This window comes from Channa argus, chromosome 6, assembly GCF_033026475.1.
Source record: "Channa argus isolate prfri chromosome 6, Channa argus male v1.0, whole genome shotgun sequence".
Taxonomy (NCBI): domain Eukaryota; kingdom Metazoa; phylum Chordata; class Actinopteri; order Anabantiformes; family Channidae; genus Channa; species Channa argus.
Window position 1 is genome coordinate 20,545,971 of NC_090202.1, and position 21,340 is coordinate 20,567,310.

Sequence of the window (21,340 nt, forward strand, 5' to 3'; positions counted from 1 at the left end):
GGAATTTATTTAATTAGAAAAAGTCCGTTGACGGCTTTAAGTTGAGAAACGTTGAATTCAAAGAATGTTCAGTCAAACAACGATCTCTGGACTGGATAAATGTTGGACCGTCAGATACGAGTAAGGTCGCCTCTACGGGGTCTAGGACTACATAAAACTAAAATTTATTTATTACTGTTGTAAATGTAAATGCACCGTCAGTTTTACAAACTTGACACTTAATTTTCATGTTCCCAGACTTTAAGTTAAGAAAAAAATTAAAACTGTGAATGTAAAACTGTGTTTCTACTTTCAAATGTCTTTGACTATTCCTTAACAACCCTTAAGATAACACGTTTTAATAATTAAAGTTATATTAAATGAAATTTCAGTCATTGTTTACAATACGAGTGAGCAGATGAATGAACAGAATTCCAATTCTAATATTGGAAATTCCAATACAAGCATTTGAAATTAGAGCACTAGAACTGGTGTGTACAATTCAACTTGAGAAAACAGTAGGTTGACAACTTACCTTTCTGACAGACACAAACTACTAAAGAAGAGAAGTATGGCAACATCATTTGTGTTATAAAAATGTGCATTTATTTTATCAAATATGAGGCAAGTATGATTACACACGACTGATCCCATGAGGGGGAAAACAATAGTCCTAAAGTAGCTGAATGCAAGACATTGCCAACCTTAGCAATAAAACTGACTGGAGTGATTTAAAATGGAGAATTGACACAAAAAATGGCATTATAAAGTGATCATCCTACTCAGGAGTTGAGAGAATACACAACTTTAAGTCATTTAAAACATTTTAATAAATGTATACAAAAATTATAACAGCTGCTAGTCTGTAAAACATTTCATAAAGTGTGTTATGCTTTACAGAAAAGCGGTAAAATAAAAAGCAACATTTAAAAACGAATAACATCATGTGTCCACATTGGACAAAAGTCTACAGCAAAGTCTGTCTCTGTGTTGTGTTCACGCGTGGCAGTGTATATGCATCTTCTGAACTACGATGGCTGGGCTCAAGGCTGGATGATCTGGCCCATAAAGAGAACCGTACCTGCAGACAGAGATGAGGACACCTCAACATAGTCAAACACTAACTTCAATAATCCTGATAAATTGCCTACTGGTGATATATCTGGTAATATTCTAGATATGCAGAAATGTTAGAACATCTTTTTCTTCAAAGATCAATAAACCTAAGGGGAAACAGGAGATTTTACCTGTTGTTTTATGTCTGATGAGGAAGAGGAAAGGTCTGTCCACAGTAATCCATGGTGGAGAGGACCGAGCCAGCAAAAGAGAAGCTAAATGCAAAAGTAAGAACAATTCAGAAACATTAACATCAAAGTTTACTTCTATGGAACACATGCAGCTTTTTTGGACAAATACTTACAAGTAGCAGCTGCTGCTTTTGTTCCATCTTCATTCACAACAATTTTAGCTTTCTGCAGTGCCTTGGATACATGCAGAGGTTCTGCACCTGAGAAAACACCAATTGTTAAGCTTTAGACTGTGTTATTGATTAGAAAGTGCTGTCCTCATCCAACCTGATGGGTATGTTGGGAGTTACTTTGTGTACATTTTTAGAATAACACACTAATCCATAGAATCTGTGTATTAAACTAAATAATCCATTTATGAGAAATGTATAAAGGCCTAAGAAGAAGAAGCCTGAGAAGACTGTGCTTAATTGACATTTATTTCATTATCTCTGTTGCAGCATATACTATGATCTTTATTATTTTCCTTGGTATACTGAGTTTTGGAACGGTTTTATATTAGATGTCCATTCAGGCAGAATACTTTTGGGCAACCCTTTGCAGTAAGAAAAGTGCAGGTAAGTAAGCAACAACAGCATAAGAGTAAACCATGCACACTATGCAAAATACAAAGTATACTGGATTTAACTCGAAAATTTTAGAATCATGTAGTTGGGATTGCTTTTTTCTTTTTTCTTGTACTTTGGCTCCTTTGGTTAAAACAAGAAAAAAAGTAACTAATTGCTTGAATGGTTTTGAAGATATCACCCTGTATTAGAAGTACATTACCCCACATCCCAGTGATAGCACATCATGCAGCACTGAGATTACTGAGTAATCCTACAAACTCCATTGTACATTACACCACACGATGGCACTAGAAACCTTCTTTCAGAGCTCATTCATTCCATGACCAAGGGAGAGGATGAAGACAACAGCAGAGTTGCAGCTTCTCACACAAAACAGCGAACTGTGATTCATACTTTTTCCTGGCTCCTAGCAGTAAACAGCCATCAATCCTTTCATATTTGTAATGCTTTCTCTTTTTCAAGCTTATGTAAATACCAAGTCACTTTTGGGTTTGGCTTGTATGTGCTTTCACTCACTGAGGTGTCTGAAGTCAGCTTTGTCCTGACTGAACATGTCTGTTAGTCCCAGCGCTGATAGGGGGGCTTTCAAATCCACTTCAGCATCAGCAGTAAACCTGCAGACAGAACAACAAGCAAGAACACACAATGTTAATGTTTGTCGCATTCAGTCAGAAAAAGTCTCGAAAGCCACAGTAGTACATTTGTGGCTTACTTGGGGATGGCCAGGTGGACTTTACTCAAGCTCATCAGTTTAGTCCAGTTCTGCATTGTGGCTGTGTTGATGTGTGGGATAACACTGGACAAAGGAGTGTCCTCTTCCAAGGGGAGAACAATCAGCATGCTGATGACATCATTTTTATAGGGCAGCTCCACTATCTTATATTTCAATCCCTCAGGTGTGGTGGCTGTGGCTGGTAGAAGAAGAGAGAGGGTTAATCATTTCATAGGTATGGATGAAAGTAAGAATGAAACTTGACTCATACTTTATCACTGCTAAAAAGAGATCACTCATGCTCTTTGTTCCTACTCGTTTACTGTATCCAGAGCCATTAGAAAAACATTTCTCCTTAAAGTGCAGTGGAAATTACAAATGACTAAACACCACAAGCCTTCAGAAGGCTACTGTGTTTACTTGAATTTAATTGTTTTAAAAAGTATTTGTAAAAACATGGTGTCTTCACGGTTTAAGAGGCTGGGAAACTTATTTTTTCATTTCCTTAAAAGGCCATTAGAATGGAATGAAATTAGCAATTTTTCTGTAACATTTGGTATAAGCCTTTGTTTGTCTTACGTGACTGCTATTACTAACAAAACAGTGATATCCAAATATCCCATTTTAGAACTTTATTTACAGAGGGATAAAATGTTATTAATACTGTTTGAAGCTTGAGACAGCATTCAGTAAGTAGCTGTTTAAATGACAACACATTCCAGTTTAGTTAGACCACTTCAGAATTAAAAACAGTTAACTATTGGCCAAGGAAAGCACACAATGTCACAGCAGTACCAGTTTCATACTCCAAGCATTCATTCAACAATGCCAACAGGTTTTCAGGTCATATTAGGATATGACCATTAAACGAGACAGCACAATGTGTTATGAAGTCAGCAGATCACATCTTTGTCTCAGAGGTGAACATGGCCTCCACCATTGCATTAGAATCTAGCTGTAGCACTCAGCATGCTAGCGCAACTATAATAACTCATCTAATTATAGATGACTGACTCGTATATCATGTCCCTTCACACCAAGCCTGCATTTCCTTACAACCCAACACAAGTTGACTTATGAGTCATACACTTGTAATGTCTGGAATCGGATCATACAAAATAAATAAAACACATTTCTGTGTCATGTACAATACAGTTTATCAATTTGGCAACCCTGAAAAGTTTTGTCTAAACTGTATAGGTAACGTCTGTTAACCATGTCAAGGAAGTTTAGACATGAAGCAATGACTCAAAAATAAAAGTTGAGCTTTCACTATCTTACAGTATATTATTTGTTTTATCCTTAACGTCACCATATGCAATTCTGTATCAATATATGGAAAACCTACTGTAAGACAATATGACTGAACATAGATCTAATAATAAACCAATAACCAATAAGCTTAGCATGTCGAAAACATAAGAATGATTCCTGTTAATACACTGTGAAAGAAAAGAAAGGTCCCGATTATAGAATAAAATTTTATAAATACAAACAGGACCCATGAAAATATAAATTTTATTTGCCTTCTCTTGTCCAGCCCTTATCTGATTCCAATACCTCCACTCTTTACAGCAAAAGCATTTCGATACAGCCCAAAATGTTTAAACATAATGAGGAACATCTTATATGCATCTAAAATCTTAAACAGATCAGTGGTATCAAAACAAAATGATTCATACTGAATAAAAAAAACAAACAAACAAAAACCCTACTTTTCTGCTCTTTCTCGCACTTGCATCTCGTGAACTGTGAACACTTTTCTGGTAGGACTTTGCTTTGAAGTTTTCTCCTTGACTTAGATTCTCGCTTGCCTTGTACCTCACTTGTAAGTCGCTTTGGATAAAAGCGTCTGCTAAATGACTAAATGTAAATGTAATGTAACAGGTTTTTGTAGAACTATTCAAATGATTAGTATCACCCACAGGGTAGTTTATAAAAACCTTACACACAACCTTACCTGTACGGAAGACAGACAGTTGGGACATCATTGGGACTGTATTCACATTCCCTTTGCCCGAATAAAAGGGCCGCATCTTGGTGTTTGCGGGCAGGAAGCGAGACTTCCATAAGCCTTTAAAGTAGACTGAGTTGACAGCGACAAGACGAGTCATAGCCGGATCCAGCATCTCTGGTTTGATCAAGCTAGAGATGTGACCTGGATTAAAAGAGGGTATTATTCAATCAGCAAGTTTTGTTTAAAAAAAAACAACAACAAAATCTTCTACTCCGTAGAAATGTACATAGATTAGCCATAACATTCAAAACACCTGGTGTTTTTAATATAAAAACATTTTTTTAAATAAAAATTTTATTTTTACAACATTACTCAAAGATTCTTGATCAGATTATTACTAACTAATACATGTTAATGTATCAGCATGGGTTAACCGGCTGGCACCACATGAATTGGTTACAATCAGCTCCAACTCTACCAACAGTGATGTTTGAGCCATACTTTGATTAATTACATTACACGTTTAACCATAATTACCATAATCAGTATTATGTACCACCTCAGCACACATTCAGGTGTGTAGCTGCAGACTGCTCAGAGTGGCCATGCTGAATTCTGTCCTCCATGACATTTTTAGGATAATCAGTGTTAATGTTGTGGCCGATCAGTTTATTTTTCTGTGTTGAATCCACACAGAACCCACATAGTAGATTACACAAGTGGTGTACACCATTTCTCCTTGGTGTGTCTGTATCATTCTGCAGTTACACCACCAAAATCTTACTATGCGGTTGAGTTTCTATGCCACAGTAATGACTTTTTAAACACTGTGGTCTTTTGGTACTACAAACAATGGTGACTAAGAGGAAACTAAGCAGACTGTGTTAGAGATGGAGGTAATACGTGCTGAGCAGCACTTACATTTCGGGAAGTTACGGCAACATATAAAAGAGAACATGTTAGCGGAGATGGCAAACTACCTGGTGGCACAGGGCAGTGGGGCAAATTTAGCGCAGTGACCAACGGTGCTACTGAAGCTGATGACGTGACAAACACTAGCCCCAAATCAATCTTTTCCAAAAAGGGCAGTTATAAAATGAAGAACACAATTTATAAGCACCAGGAACCCCCAAAAGTGACCCTTTCTATTATCAGAATGAAAGAATTAGCACAGAATATCAAGCTTTACTCTTATGTTTCCAGTGGCTGCCATTATTGAGATACAAGTGCAGCATAGAAGAGAAATAGCATCATTGGTTAGGTGCGTTTCCCCTCGGCTGTTGATGAACGTGGTGAAATCCCAACAACATAAAATGTCCGAGATATAAAAAAAAGTCAAAATGAGGTATAATACCAGCTCTTCAATCTACTCTATATAACTGACTGGAATTTAGGTTCTTGCAAAAAAAAAAAAAAAAAACATTTAACTGTAATACATGTCCAGATCTGCCTTGAGAATATTTTATTGTGTACATGTAGCTGTTACAGTATGTACAACCATGACTCCTACCTTTGGTTGTATTGTTGACCCATTCATTGATTTCATTAGCTGCTCCCTCGGGGTTGCTGAAGTCCAAGCTCCTGCTCTCACATTCGAAGTTTTCTTTGTTCTCTGATACAAAGCCTGCCTCCATGGGGAAGCCCTCCTGGCTGAACAAGCCGTTGGCAATCAGCACAGCGTCCTGATTGGGCTTAGCTGTCAAATTCTTGTGCAGCTTCTTTAACATCCTGTACGGACCTGCGCAGACCAAATAAACATTGAGATCTTTATTAAACATTGTTTGAGGTTTAAAAAGACAGCTAGTCTGTACATTAGCATGCAGACACAGTTTACACACAGTATAAGGTGAATGAGTAGAACTCAAGCCAGTGTCTTAACTTCTGCCAGAAACAAGTCTTTTACCGTTTTTCTTGTATTGGAGTGCGCTGACAATCTGCTTCCGGGTTTTTCCACTGGCTCCAGTTAGCAGCATGCCTAGGATGGATGCCACTCCATGGGGGGAAAAGATGACATTTTCCTGAGGCTTGGAGCGAACTACTTGCTGAAATACCTGTATGCCAAGATCTGAACCCCGTTCGCCATAGGAAGGAGACTGAGACAGGACGCCCTTATGTCCATAAAAGGACACCAGGGCAAACAGGCACAAAGAGTAGAGGTACTTCATTATGATTCACACGGCACCTAAAAAGAAAGAGAATACAGAATACCACCACTCTTTGTATGTCAATTTTCGATTTTTCTTCACCTCCGAGCAATATTTCACCATCAGAAACAGACTACAGGCTTATGAAAACAACCAGTAGCCATCCGTAAAATGCCTTATCCCTTTCAACTGACTCATCCTGGTAACCACAAGTCATGTGCACCTTTGCTTGTCCTTAGGCAATAACACCTTTCATCCAGTGCTGCAGGGTCTGACCAATTCTTAGTCACACTTGCTAAATATTAGTTTAACAATAAACAGTCTACTGAAATGGCGGCCTTCATTTATTTTCATATAGTCTGAAGTAAATCTACACTCACTGAAGCAAAATAAATATAAGTGGAGCCAGAAATACAGGGTCATTTAAAGGGACGCTATGTGAAATGTGTGGTTTATTCTGCAACCTGCAGAAAGCATATGTTTAGGTTATTACTTACAGAAACACTGTTTAATCATTGGTAAAATATGATGGTTGTTCCCAAACCCTTTTGCAAAAGATTGCCTTGATGAACAGTTTGGCCTTTATGGAGAACAACCTGGTTTTGGGGCTTAAACTTTCAGGAAACTTGAGTTTCGAAATAAGATGATGTGAAATATGCATTTTGAGAATGTAGAACTCATGCCTCTCTGTCAAGAGTTTGAAATGAAAGAATGAACTCTCTTAGATTTCAAGTTTGAAATGAAAGAACGAACTCTCTTACATTAAGAACACACAGTCCAGGAAAGCAGCTCAATACTAAGTGAAGCGCACTTTTTGCCACCATGTCACGTTGGCTCCAACATGTCTTTCGGGGTTGTTCACATTAATATTAGGTATTTAAGGTGTCTAAACAAAACCGACATAACGGAAATGCTTAACCATTCATTAACAGCAATGTTAGAGAAAACATTTCAAAGTTGAAGAGCAACTCACTGAAGCTATAACTCAGACTACATAATAATGTGAGTGGATGGAACTGATCATTATACTGAAGCCCGTGTAAATAATGGCTGAAAAACGACGGTCCTACCTGTTGCGAGGTGAGATTTTATTTGTCCACTTTCCAGTGCCGTCCAAACCAGAAGCAAATGTTTGTCCACAGTGTAAATTTAAAAAAAAAGTTTATTCCAATTAAAGAGAGCTAGAACTGACCTCACAGATAAACAAGGGAGGACTCTACTGGACTGAAGTTCTCGTCCCTTTCTGTCTGACTCACTTAAACAGCGAAGCATGAAGTAACGCTACTAAAAAAAAAAAACAAAACTAGAAACCACGCAACGCGGGTTTCCGCTTTCAGAATAAAAGCAAATGACTTACCACATTATTGATGATTATTAATGAGGCGCCGCAGTCTTTATAATAATGACGTACATAATTTTATATTGTACTGTGGTATTGCTGTAGCTGTATTCAACCGAATATGCCACTAAGCAAAAAAAAATGGTAATTTATTTGTACATCCAGCGACTTCCGGTCACGTTTTGTCTAACTTTACTTCAATGTCTGGGAGTTTACGTCAGGAAGTGGCAATCATTGAAGTGTTTTTGCAAAGACATAGCGGCCATGTAATTATGTCCAATCCAATGAAAAAGGACGGGCTCCTATTTGCCTTAATGTGTGCATGCACCAACACGAAGACAAACCCTCAACACGAGCAAGATTCTCATATTATAAAGTAAATTTAATGTAACAGGTCTCATCCACAAAGCAAAATATAAACTTGCCTTATATACCATCTTAAAGGGAAGCTTGGTGTTATGTAGTTTTTATGTGAACTTCTGTTTACATTTGTTTAGCATGCTCACAACTGACACCCCTTCACAAAGGACCCCCTAATGCTTTCCTATCCGGTGATGTGATGCAGTTGGGTGGCGACACAAACGCATACCTGAAAGCGGCTGAGGCTCAGTTACATCTCTCCTGTTGCCAAAGAGAGGATTAAGAGTAGGAGCTTGAGGGTTTGAATTACAGGGGGACTAAATGAGATTGCATGGGCAATTACAACTGAATCCATCATAAATGGTTGCCTTAACAAAGACTGGATTGATGGCTGTTGTATTATATATAACACACTAATGTCTACATGATTGAAGTCCCTCTGATTCCAGGTGAAGGTTTTAAGAGTTCAGTGTCACTAAATGGGACGCCCATAGTGAGAGATTTTGGTCTAGTCTCTGTGGGTGTGTGTGCACAGTTTGTACTTGGAGTAGGGATCTTGTATGACCAGCTGGGATACAGAGATGGGACTGTTGTGAAAATAAACACCGTGAAAGCAAAGTGGGGAGGGCAATTGTTTGTGTGTGTTTTGAGGAGGTGGTGAATGAACACACAGCTGTGTTCTCTTAACTGTGCCACCAAGCAAGGCAACGTCCAGTCCTCTGTTGCAGTTTCTGCTTTTAAATAAGTCCATTAACCTCAAGAGAAGATAACATGCAATACACATCCAATTTACTCAATTTCAGAAGCTCTTGGTGTGACAAAGATGTAAACATTAATGATTTTCCCACTGAATTATCATTGTGGTTGAGAAGTCAAGACAAAGTTTCAGTTACAGTTCTCTTATCAAACAAGACTTAACTTGTGTTAAAAAAAAGACCAAATGGGTGCATACTTGTGCAACAGGTATTGCATGCAAACACATGAACTGCCATATTCCTGAGCAAATGCTCTGTTAAATATTTTGTTTTGGTATCCGTGTAGCCCGTTTACACCCGATTTTCATCTGTCATGAGACCATCAGGTATAACAGTGAAAGCACAACAACATCATATTATTAATATCTAAAAGGTGATAAACCTAGTGATAACCATTGCTTTGGAAGCACAACAAATTCCCAAATGCTGCTGTGCAAGATATGTTGGCCACAGGTCTGGTAAACAGCATACCCGAGAATGCAGTCACATTTCCTGACATATCCTGTGTGCCCCCAAGAAAATTTTAATCTTCACTTTGAACGTAAACTCCTTTTTTGAAAGTTTAATTCAAATAGGTTTTCTAGGACTATTCCAAACATGACTGAGAAAGCAAAAGCAAATATGTTCACCTGTCTTAAAAAGACCAGCAATTGCCAAAGGTCCAAGGCTTACCTCTAGTTAAATATGTGAATAATACAGTAATGTTTATTTTTCCTTTGTTCACAGAAACAGAAAATATACTCATAAAAAAAACACTTTTATTCATCGTCTTAAAATAGTCATTACAAAGCTTCACACCCACTGATGCTTGTGGCAGTAAGAAAAAAAAAGAACATTGTCATTACAGTGTCAACAATTTTGATAAGACAGCAATTACTTTCTTTTCCAAAGTCACCAACCGGCCACAGTCACTGTTCCAACCACTGCTGGAGGAGTAAGAAGATGTGGTTGCGAGCCAGAATCAGCTGGGGGAGATCATCGCTCCGAGCAGGGTACATGTTGGCACAGTGGGCCGTTCCTAAATCCGAGAAAAATGTATGTGTTAAAAGGTATGGCAGAAATAAACTGCAATTTACTAGAACAATTACTCAAACTATAAAATTAAGAAATTGTTCTACTTTAAAACAACCGTTTGGCTTTTGTAACATAAAGCAGCCACAAAAACTATTTGGGATGCAGAGAAAGTAAGTTGTTAAAAATAGATATGTGCTCAAATAAGAGCACATTAAGTGTATCTATGATAAACACAGTAGCTGCAACACAAACGAGGGCATACATAAGTGGACAGATCCATAATTTAATATATAAATTTGCTACATATAGGATACCTTCCTTTCGGAACCCTCCCAATTTTTTTTTTAATCTGGGCTCGGGACCGGCACCAGAGTGGCCCTTTGTGGCTTGGCGGGGCCACACCAGGTGGGGTGGGATTTGAACCTGTGGCCTTCCGCATCCCAACCCAATGCTCTACTAGGAACCACCAGGCCCTCCATAATTTGATATATAGTGGCATGTATTTTTCCATAGTTTTTTATTCATACATTGCAGAATCCACATTTTTGATGTATTTGTAAACCGTCCAACAGGACATTGTAAAACAAGTCTTCTTCTTCTTTTCCTTTCGGCTGCTCCCTTTCAGGGGTCGCCAAAGCGAATCATGTGCCTCCATCTAACTCTATCCTCTGCATCCTCTTCTCTCATACCAACTAACTTCATGTCCTCCCTCACTACATCCATAAATCTCCTCTTTGGTCTTCCTCTAGACCTCCTGCCTGGCAGCTCCAACCTCAGCATCCTTCTACCGATATATTCACAGTTTCTCCTCTGAACATGTCCAAACCACCTCAATCTGGCCTCTCTGACTTTATCTCCAAAACATCTAACATGAGCTGTCCCTCTGATGTACTCATTCCTGATCCTGTCCATCCTCGTCACTCCCAAAGAGAACCTCAACATCTTAAGCTCTGCTACCTCCAGCTCTGCCTCCTGTCTTTTCTTCAGTGCCACTGTCTCTAAGCCGAACAACATTGCTGGTCTCACCACCGTCTTGAACACCTTTCCTTTCATTCTCGCTGATACTCTTTTATCACACAACAAGGACATTGTAAAACAAGTCATTTGAGAAAAAAAAAAAAATACAGTGGGCTTCAACTTGAATTAATATTAAGAGGGAATTTATGCTCAGAATTTATTTAATAATGCTGCTTTAGCACATCCTTAGGACTTGCTAAACCAAAATATAGTAACTCAATTCTTCTCTGACAGTAGCTAAAAAGGCAAACATCCAGCTAGTTTGTTGATTCTGCACATTTATATATATGCACCACATATATAATGTAATTCATGAGTGGAGTCATCTATTACAATCTTTTCTCACCTTTGATGAAAATAGCTGGGAGGTCATGTGTAATGTCCTGGGTGATTCCCAAAGCATGCCAGGGGTCAATAGATCCATTTGGGAAAACTATTCTGGAGGAGTGGATGTCATAGCCAGCATAATATTCATTAGTCTGAGCTACAGACTCAGCCAGCTCCTCAGCACTGACATTGTAGAAGTCTGCACATTGTTTCACGTGATATCTACATAAGAAAACAAACACAACTCAACAACCAACTTTCTACGGAAACTGAGAGCAAAGAAGGAAAAAGGCCTGTGTGTGATGCAGAAATTATAATAGGAGAAGAGGGAGTAGGTGCAGGGAGGCAATGTTTATTGTACTCACGGAAGAGGGAAGCCAGTGAACGGCTGGTTGGGTGAATCAGTGCTCTGGTAGAAACCAAATTCAGTGCAGGTCTGGTAGACCCATTGTCTCCCTGAAAGCGCGCACACACACACACACACACACACACACACACACACACACACACACACTTAACTAATGATCAATTCTTTCATTTGGTTCACAAAAATCTAATCAAATTGCAGGGCAGGGGATGACAACTAGTTTAAAATACCTCTGGAAAATTTTTAATTTCGGGTTTTAGCAGCAATTTATAGAAGAGTACAACCAAAACCCACAAGACAGCAGGGATGGGAGTTTGTGCTGATACATTTTTGTGGCTTTTATAAAGATCACTTCTAGTATCAGTGATCCCTGCCTCTTTTACAACTCATGAAACCAAATAGAGAACCTATTCTTGGATAAACATTTGAAGTTGTTATAAACAGTAAAAGAGAAATGAACGAAAAAAAAGACTGTTAAACAATGTTCATGATGTTATTAAGCTGAAGTTTTATAATAGAACCAACTAAAATAACCTAAACTAAACCAAGAAAAAAAGCTGCTTTCCATGACATGCTCACCTCCGCCTGCAGCCGGCCCATCCCAGGATGTGTTAGTCATGTCTCTGAGGTAGGCTTTAAAGCTGGCATCCAGACATTTCATAGAGAAGGTCTCCATCATGAGACGTGCCACAGCTGCATAGCGGTCATATGGGTCTCCCAGCGAGGTGTCACTCATCACGCCACACAGCACTTTGATGGTGATGTTACTGCCTATTGCACCCTACATTGAGAGAACAGCACAGGGAAAAAACAATTAAGTCGAGTATCACTTGACCAATTCATTTCAATATATCAAAATGAAGCAGACTTGTCCTAAAATCTGGATAATCTGCATCTCCTATTAATTTGAGTAATGGCAACAATTTAAAAATCATGTTTTCTCAACAAGACCCATTCATCATTGACAGGCTTGCTAAAACTACGACTGCATCTTCTGAAAATGTAGAATTTTAGTTATTTATTTGCAGTCAAATATAAGTGGCCATGACTTAACATGAAAATACTTCATATTTAAACTTTATGGTGCTGCCTTTCTGGGGTTTCTCACCACAGTGATCAGAGACCTGAATGCATCATGAGCCAACTGCTGAGGCTGTAGTGATCATGATCTATATAAATTTAAATATAATGACGCGTCTACCTACATTGCTCCTCACGAATAAACTACGGCAACTCTGTTGCATCAGTCCAATCCTATGGTTGTGACCTTCCAGGTACAGACTTGCCCAAAACAAAATGTGCTACAGGAATAAGAACTGGAGGAGTAAACATTTTGCAGCAGTTATGGTTAATACAAGGGGAATTAAAGCCTCATTTACTATAAATGACCCCTGCCTACTCTACCTACTCTGTGTCTACGTGCATATTCTGTGCAAAAAGAACCATTAGTAATTGTTCTTCAAGTTGTACCTTCGCATAATGTCCTTCCGTATTTTACAAAGTACCCCATTGAGAACCCCTCGACCATGAAGCAACTGCCCTGACTCTTCTGATTTTGTTACACCTAGTTCTTACCCAAATTCCTTAGTGGTACATAAAACCTGGTAGTTTGCTCTCTAGTCAGTCTTTTGTGTCAGAAAGGCAGCTGCTGGCTGAGTTTGTCCGCTGCTGCTGTGGACTCTGTGGCCCACCACTCTTCTCGGTTCTTTTATAAGTGTCTCTTTAGCTTGGGGCGACAGGAAACCAGAGAGACCAAAGACTCTTTTGTTAGTTTTTCACATCAGCTTATTGGTAACCGGACTCACGTCTCCTCAAGGCACCAGGGGGACGGAAAGGGAAGGGAAAAAGAGGGGCAACTGGTACCAAGGGAGAAAAAGAAAGGCGACATATGGACAGTAACAGCTATTGGAAAAGAAAAAGGAGATGAATGACACTAGAATGAGAAATTGTTTGTATATTTTTTTCCACAAGTTATTGACAGAGGCTGGGCAATATTACAAGATTCTATTAAAACATTAATAGTAAAATAAACTACCTGATTATTGATCGTGATACCTTTCAAAGGTTTATTGTTGTTCTACTTTGTTCCAATTGAAAGACGTAATTATGTAACCAAATCTTTTATTCCCCCCATTTCCCTTTGTTTGTGTGTCTCTTTACAGGCATTGGCAATATTACTGAATATATGAAAATGTTAGACAAAATAAAGCTATTTGTGCTCTCAGATAGCACAATGTTGATGAAAACAAGTCTGGAAATTTATAGTCTGGGAATGTGCAGATGAAAATAAGCACTGATAAGCATAATAGACTTATCCTTATCTCCACTTAAGGTTAGCAGCTGAAAGGTACATCTGCTGTGACTAACATGACACACATGGATCTCTGACACAAGGTTCAAGGCTGTGAACTAGCTCAACATGTGCATGAAGTACAGACATTCATACTTCCCAGCTAATAAATCTTAATAGCTTTGGAAATTCTTTGAATTTCTCTGTTGCATTTCCATTTGTGGATTTAGTGAAACAAAACAACTATATGATGGATATTGATAATCAGGTCAAAATGTCTCTAATAATTTCCTTTATGGTCTGCAACTCCATCTCAAAGTTCACATATTAAGCTAAAATTGTGAACATGGAAAATGTTGTACCTGCTCCACACCAGCATGGTGGCATGTTTACTATGAGCGGATGCTGATGTTAACATACAGTAGTAGCCTCAAAGAGGACAAGCATGACTATAAGTTTATTCAATAAAGACTTCATACTAGGTCAACCCCTGACTTACAAAGGCTCTCTTCAAATTTCATTTATTCTGTTTTGGGTCAACAAGCATAATGGGTAAGGGTACTCACCTGGAACTTCATCTTCCAAATTGCATCAAATAATATCAAAAAGCCACACTTGAGAATTTTTTGATGAATTACTTAGCACAGTATAGTTGTATGCACTGAATACTTTGAGCTACTCAAGACCTATGTAACATCAGTGAAAAAGCTAAAAATAAAGAGGCAGTGGATCCTTCAACAAAACAATGATCTGAAGTACCCACTAATTTTAGAAATGGCAAAAACAAAGATCTTTTTCATCTATATATATTTAATTAATTAAATAATTTTTGCACACATTTTCATTATTTCACTTTTTAATATACACTCCTTGACTATTGTTGTTACTTCTGTTTAAAGAACATTTGTACCAACTGAATGTACATTGTTACTCTACTAGGTTTAGTGCTAATTTTGCAGTTTTAATGTAAGGGGTTGCAAACTTAACCCTAAACCTCACATTACAATAAAGCACATTCAGCTAGTACACACATTCTCTTATCATCAGAGGTCAAGAACTGTATATAAAGAAAGTCATAATAAAATTATGAAAAGAAAATGTGTACTAGCTGGATGTGCATTAAATATTATGTTGATGAAAAGAAACTTTTTACACTCTAAGTAAGCAGAACTCAAATGTTTGTAGAACTATGACGACAAACCTGATGAAAATGAACCTGGGCTCATTCAGCAGAATAAAAAATTAGGTATAGGTTTTTTGTAGCATTTTGTGAATCTCTATATACTGTTTGCAATAATTGGGAAACTGGAAAAACTGACTTCGGTGCAAAATTTTAACTACTGATTGCCTTAACTTAACTTTTTTACTTGTTTTACTTGTGTTGTCTTGAATGAGTCCACTTTCTCTCACCTCAAACCCTCTGTTGTCTTCATTATACTGGACCACATCCATAAAATTGCCAGCCAGTGTTTCCAGGAAGTAGGCAGAGTCAGTCTCTGTCTGGATCTGCAGTTTGGAACACAAGCTGAAAGGAGAGAGGAGAAAACATGGAAGAGGACAGAAAAGAGGAGCAATAGAAGATTTTGACATTGTGGGAAATCAGGGGAATGTGGGGGCAGGGAGAAAAACAAAAGGCAAGTTAGACTAGAGCATGACTGGGAAATTGCACAGTGCATCTTAACGCAATAGTCTTTTCCTGTGTTCTCAGGAAAAAGTTATTGCTATCTTTGTTCAAATCAACTAATTTCAACGATCTGTCAAGTCAACAGCTTCCTGAATTATGCGTATGTACAGACATAGTTGTGTACACGTGTGTCTATGAAAGCATCTTAAGTGGTAAAATTGCACGTGTCTGTCAAATCCTACCATGGCACATTTTGGTGGAATTTCTGATGATGTGAGATTCTAGTTCAGAAACAACTTATCTCTGTGTGGGCGCATGTACAGTGAACAATTCTTCCTTTATCATTAAATTGTGACGCAAGTTCTGTATTCACCAAGGAACTGCCATTTGGATGCCAGACGTGCCTCAAGAGCACGTTGGTGACCTAGTGCCTGCATGAGGACATGTCTGTATAATCATCAGTTAGCCAAAATAAAAGATGTCCACTGTGGTTAGTGTAGTGCAGACACAAAGACAAGGCTTTGGTGTGTCTCCATGACTGTATTAGTTCGTTGAGACTAACCGCAAGAGGACACCAGCAATTTAAGCGTGCTTCTTCTTTATAGTTACTATAACAACCTTAAAAACAAAAACTAAAATAACACAAAAATCTGCAAACAACAAAATAAAAATAAAATAATGTAAAAAGGGGATTGTGAGCATGTCAAAAATAATTCATTCCTTCTGCGTAAGACGGCAGGTTTTTGGTTGGTTCAGCCAAATTAGGAACAGGAGCCAAAAGAGCTTTACAAGACAATTCTGTCTTTTTGACATGTTAGTGTTCAGTAGAACTTGTATCAGTGTTCTATTTATCTTAACATAGTTTATGTTGAATTAACAATTATTTTCAGTTTGAAATCCTTAGTAATGGAATACAGACTATATGACTGAAACATTGGTCATTGCCATAAAAACCTGTTGTGAAGTTAGAGTTTAAATAATGACTTTTCATAGACAGCCAGTGAAGTGTTTGTCATCTCTACGATTTACACATGAAATGAATCTGCATCCCATTTATTCTATCTATGGCAATTACTGATTGGGTGATAAATCTTCCCATTATATTAAAAAAAAAAAGACCCTCTCTGGAGCCTGTCTGACATTTCAGAGTGCCAGACTATGTCCAAAATGCTTTAGGGATGCTGATGAAGCTGTAACAGAACCTGGCTCTGACCAGGACCCAAAACAACCTTCCCTGCTCTTTGACATGCTCACATAGCTCCACATATCACTATGGTCCACCTGTTCTTAGACTAAGACTATTAACACTAAGAACCGGTACAGTCTAAAAATTAAAAGATTTAAATTATTATTTCTGACTTGTTGGAACACACATGTAATCACTCTTTAGCAAAGACTGCAGTGAGAAAATTAAAATCACTTTCGTGCCAGTATTGTAAATATGAAGCTAAAGCCAAAAACTGGTCATCTTAGATTGAAATAAAGACTGGAAACAAGTAAAACGTCACTGTAAACTGATTGTGTAATAGATAGTAAAAAAAAAACAAAACATGGAAATGTGCCCATCTGTGAATTGAAGCTCAACAAAAAGTTTATTCTGCAGCAAGAAAACAACAACACCACTAAACACACAATTAAGGCAGAAAAAAATTTATATTGTGGAAGGACACAGATAAAGTCCTTCCGTTATCTTTATAGACATTTTGTCGAAGGACTTGAAGCTGTAAGGCCAAACAGCATCCCTGAGTTGAAGCTGTTTTATAAAGAGGAATGGGGTAAAATCTCCAGTTTTTGTAAATTTTTTTGTCAATTTAGGGTATATTTTCTTTAACATACAGATGTCTTGAATTATTACAAAATGCCTACCTTATGAAATATATTAATTTGTTATTGTTCAGATCTAATTTTACATTAAATAACAGTTATGAAATGATCGTGAAGGAATGGTTACGGTACTTGAAGTCTTTAGTGATGTTGTCGTAGGTCTTAGGGTCCTTCAGGCGTTCCGCAAGGGTATCTGAAGCTTTTTTCACCAGTAGGGGGCACTCTGCATTCATTGAGGCCAGCGAACGCCACACAACCTCCAAGTACTCTGGCAAAACAAAAAGACAGAGGGTGGAGTGGACACTAAAACTTAGGCTTATGTGAAAAAAAAAAGACCACAATAATACACAAAACTCCAAGTAAACATAAAGTGAGACTATTTTGAGGCACTGTAGAAGCACCAATTAAACAGCTATATGAATCAAGTTCTATTGAAGTCCCTGGGAATGTATTTCACAAGTGTTTAAGCAAGGCTAAAAATGAACCAGAGCATGACTTTCGATGTTTATGCAAATCTAAAAACAGGCTCTCACAGGAGAAACATCTCATTACAAAATTGTGGAATATGTTACTCATCGAATGAAACCCAACCTCTGGCTGATAATGATACCGACTGCAGTGTTGTGTTGGGAAATAATAACACTGTCCTATGCACAAAGGGAAAAAGAAAATGGACCTGACGTCAGTTACCCACCTACAACAACCTCTGTGTATTTTGTCTGTGTGTCTTTGGAGCTTTCAAATGGAATGGCCTGAATATGTCTAATAGTGTCTACAAGAAAGCGTGAGTATGTGGGGGGAACAGAATAGGCCCATGTTCAAAGCTACTTTGACCTTGATTCCAGTCTGCAGCCTTCAGGCGGAATAAATGGATCCAGCCAAACACAAACCAGACACAGTGTGAATCCTTCTTTATCTTTGATCGTTCTGAAAGTCGTACCTCTAAGCAAGACTGAAACCCTAAACCTAGATGTGTTGGACAAATATGTTAAATGTGCCCACATTTTTGGGATTCAAGGTAAAATCAATTACAGAGAGGAAGTTTCCTTCAATTATTTAAAGCCTAACTTGGTTGTCATAGAAACAATTCAACAAATCTAGGTAATATTTTAAGTGATATTGTTTGTTTTTTGGTAGCTTATCCAAATTTCATGTTTTTATGTAGAGTTAGGCATGGCAAGTTTATTGTTAGAATAAGTCATAGGTAAGTGTTAAGGTAAAGATTGGGCTTCGGCATTAAGTGTCCTCACAGCTATAGAAAGACAAGCATGTGTGCATACCTGGGAAGTTGACTGTAGCATAAACAGGTGCACTGGTAGCCACAGAGGCATAGACCAGATGAGGGTACTTCAGCCTAAACCAGGCAGCGAGAGACCCTGGGTACGACCCTCCAAATGCCACCCACTTCCTGTTGGTCAGCCCCAGGTTTTTGGCTGTCACAGTGCGAAAGTGAGCCAGGTCTGCTAACGCCTGACGACTGCTGAGGAAACGCAGGTTGTCTGTGCTGAGGTCTCTAAATGGAGAGAAGACAGGAGCTGAATTTAAACTCCGTTTTGAACGAGCGTTCATCTTTTGGTTGAACTGCAGGGCCTCCATCTAGTGGTGCAACAGATCCACCAGAATCAGCTACTGTACGTCTTCAGCACATGAATCTGGTGGCCTGGTGCATTTTTGTCCTTTTGTTGATCCCAGAGTATTGTGCAACCAGAGTTGCTAAAAGCTTTCACACTGCTTTAAAACATAATGAGACTCAGGGTAATGTCTGCTTTTTGGCCCGGGTTATACAGTAAAGTGATACTTCCTCAATTCCCCTATGGACACTGTTTGTTCATTTTACAGTAGGCGACACTACTCTGCTGTGTAAGAGGTCAAAACCTGCACCAATCTGTTGTCTGAAAAGCAACCTTTGTTAAAGTGTTCAATGTGCAGAATCCAAGAGAAAACAAGATTAGCCTGTAAACACTGCACTGTGGTTCACTGTATAACTAATTCAAAAATCCACTTTTCTGTACTTTCTTTCATTTTAAAAGTTTGAATTTTCTTTGGCTCAAGACTCATATGACTTCCAAAATACCATTTTTTTTTTCAAACATATTGAGTGCTTCGCCTTTTGGTGCACAAAAAGCAATACCAACAGATTTGGTTCAGTGGATCACATTTTGCTGTGTATGGGACTGTGTAGCTGTGGGCTGCTAAAAGTGGCCATGCTGACCCTTGTCCTCTATGACACTACAGAACACCAGTGTTAATGCTGTGGCTGATCCTGTCTATCATAGACATATGACACCAAATAGGGAATTGTTTTTTTTTAAGATTAGTTTGGTTTTTTGGACACTGTTGCACTTCTGTATTTGGGTTATTTAAGCTCGCACTGTCCTCACTCACTGTTAACCAATATGCCAACAAAGTGAAATGTTGGGAAAATCGAAAGCAAATCTGACTTTGTTTCTCGCTATGTAAACCTTTAATGATGACAAATTAAGATATATTAATTTATTTCTGCTGCCATATTTGCCCTTCTCAGCTGCTCTTTCCCAATCACAATCGATGTAGAGGTCCTATCAGGCTTTTTCTTCTGTTGGCTTTTTAAGCACAGCTTCAAATGGCACTCTGTGTATTTCAATTTGAGATGACAGTTTTAGAGTTTACAAAGTATGAGTAAGCTGCACTAGACAAGCTCGGCCTGAGCACCACCTGACAAAAGGTCAAGAATACGATCATCTAGGGCAATCGTACACTGTTGGGTGACTCTTTCCATAGAAGCGATGTTCCAGCATCAGGCAAAGGGCTCCCAGTTTCTTGGCATAGGTAAGCCAGGCGCCGTATTCCATCCATGCTTGATTTGCTGGACCCTCCCCACCTATCATGAGGAACACCGGACCACCTGGCTTGTAGAAGGCTTCATTTATAAAGTACCTCTGAGAAAACAAGGAATAGGGGTTGTTCATGTATGTTTGTGTACACGCCAGGAAACACTTGAGCTGCACTTGACTGGATTTTACCTCATTCATTCTTGATCTTACATTAAGCCTATTGAATCTGCGTTAGGTAACTTTTCATAACATGACTTGTAGATACACAAATGACACATAAAATAGGACTTACTTGCTTCCACACTCTGCTGTCTGCACCATTGAAATGATCCAGTTTCTGACTGAACCACTGCTCTTCAAACACACCTCCACGGTTAATATCCTGCACTTGGTTAAACTTGGCGAAGCTCTTATATCGTCCTGCTCCGACGGCAAATACGCAAAACAGCCATAAATAAGCGAATGTACAGAATGGGAAAACACGAAAGGCCATGATGGTATAAACAAGGAAATGGCCAGGAGCATGTGATTAACATTCATTTAGTCATGTGACAAGTTCTTCTGCTACTTTAAGTGACAGTCAATGTGTGGGATATATGATTTTCCTATCTAAAGTTTCCTTAAACGTTTTAGGAAGTTTGATACATACCTTTTACATATGCGGGATTTATATATATAAATCCCGCATATTTAAAATTTGTTAATTATTCTACATGATAAAAATGTAAATATAGGAAAATAGGGAAATTGTTATTTCTTGCTACAGTTGTATATATATATATATATATATATATATATATATATATACACACACACACACACACACACATATATGTACATATATATACATGAGTAATGTGAAGATAGTATGAGTATTTAAATAACTAGAAAAGCAGTGAAATTAAATGTATGAAACTTATCGCACATTTATTGAACATTAAC

At 38.2% G+C, this 21,340-nt stretch overlaps 2 protein-coding genes across 3 annotated transcripts; both read right to left on the bottom strand.

Annotated features, from left to right (window-relative positions):
- Positions 1–785: 785 nt before the first annotated feature.
- Positions 786–7,936, bottom strand: serpine2 (serpin peptidase inhibitor, clade E (nexin, plasminogen activator inhibitor type 1), member 2). Its single transcript, XM_067507149.1, has 9 exons — positions 7,739–7,936; positions 6,428–6,706; positions 6,035–6,262; positions 4,528–4,725; positions 2,568–2,766; positions 2,372–2,469; positions 1,400–1,486; positions 1,227–1,310; positions 786–1,060 (listed from the first exon to the last, which is right to left on the bottom strand). The coding sequence occupies exons 2-9, from the start codon at positions 6,687–6,689 to the stop codon at positions 1,023–1,025; spliced, it is 1,194 nt and encodes a 397-aa protein (XP_067363250.1). The 5' UTR covers positions 6,690–6,706; positions 7,739–7,936; the 3' UTR covers positions 786–1,022.
- A 1,924-nt stretch (positions 7,937–9,860) lies between these two features.
- Positions 9,861–20,935, bottom strand: prss59 (serine protease 59, putative). 2 transcript variants are annotated; one of them, XM_067508093.1, is made up of 9 exons: positions 20,691–20,933; positions 20,322–20,503; positions 18,866–19,098; positions 17,718–17,853; positions 15,548–15,662; positions 12,427–12,628; positions 11,846–11,936; positions 11,500–11,702; positions 9,861–10,140 (listed from the first exon to the last, which is right to left on the bottom strand). In XM_067508093.1, exons 1-9 carry the CDS (start codon positions 20,889–20,891, stop codon positions 10,031–10,033), a joined length of 1,473 nt encoding a protein of 490 aa, XP_067364194.1. In that variant the 5' UTR covers positions 20,892–20,933; the 3' UTR covers positions 9,861–10,030. The 2 variants fall into 2 exon arrangements, with proteins under 2 accessions (XP_067364194.1, XP_067364195.1); XM_067508094.1 differs by lacking the exon at positions 11,500–11,702 and having other exon boundaries at positions 20,691–20,935.
- Positions 20,936–21,340: the final 405 nt, after the last annotated feature.

Excerpts from the sequence above, each read along its gene's own strand:
- prss59 (XM_067508093.1), bottom strand. The coding sequence starts at position 20,891 with ATGGCCTTTCGTGTTTTCCCATTCTGTACATTCGCTTATTTATGGCTG. Across the intron at positions 20,504-20,690 it reads ACAGCAGAGTGTGGAAGCAA|AGGTACTTTATAAATGAAGC; the intron begins GTAAGTCCTATT and ends TTGTTTTCTCAG. Across the intron at positions 19,099-20,321 it reads GGAAAGAGTCACCCAACAGT|AGACCTCAGCACAGACAACC; the intron begins GTACGATTGCCC and ends CTCTCCATTTAG.
- serpine2 (XM_067507149.1), bottom strand. The coding sequence starts at position 6,689 with ATGAAGTACCTCTACTCTTTGTGCCTGTTTGCCCTGGTGTCCTTTTAT. Across the intron at positions 2,767-4,527 it reads ACTGTCTGTCTTCCGTACAG|CCACAGCCACCACACCTGAG; the intron begins GTAAGGTTGTGT and ends TTCTTCTACCAG. Across the intron at positions 1,487-2,371 it reads AGCTGACTTCAGACACCTCA|GTGCAGAACCTCTGCATGTA; the intron begins GTGAGTGAAAGC and ends GTGTTTTCTCAG.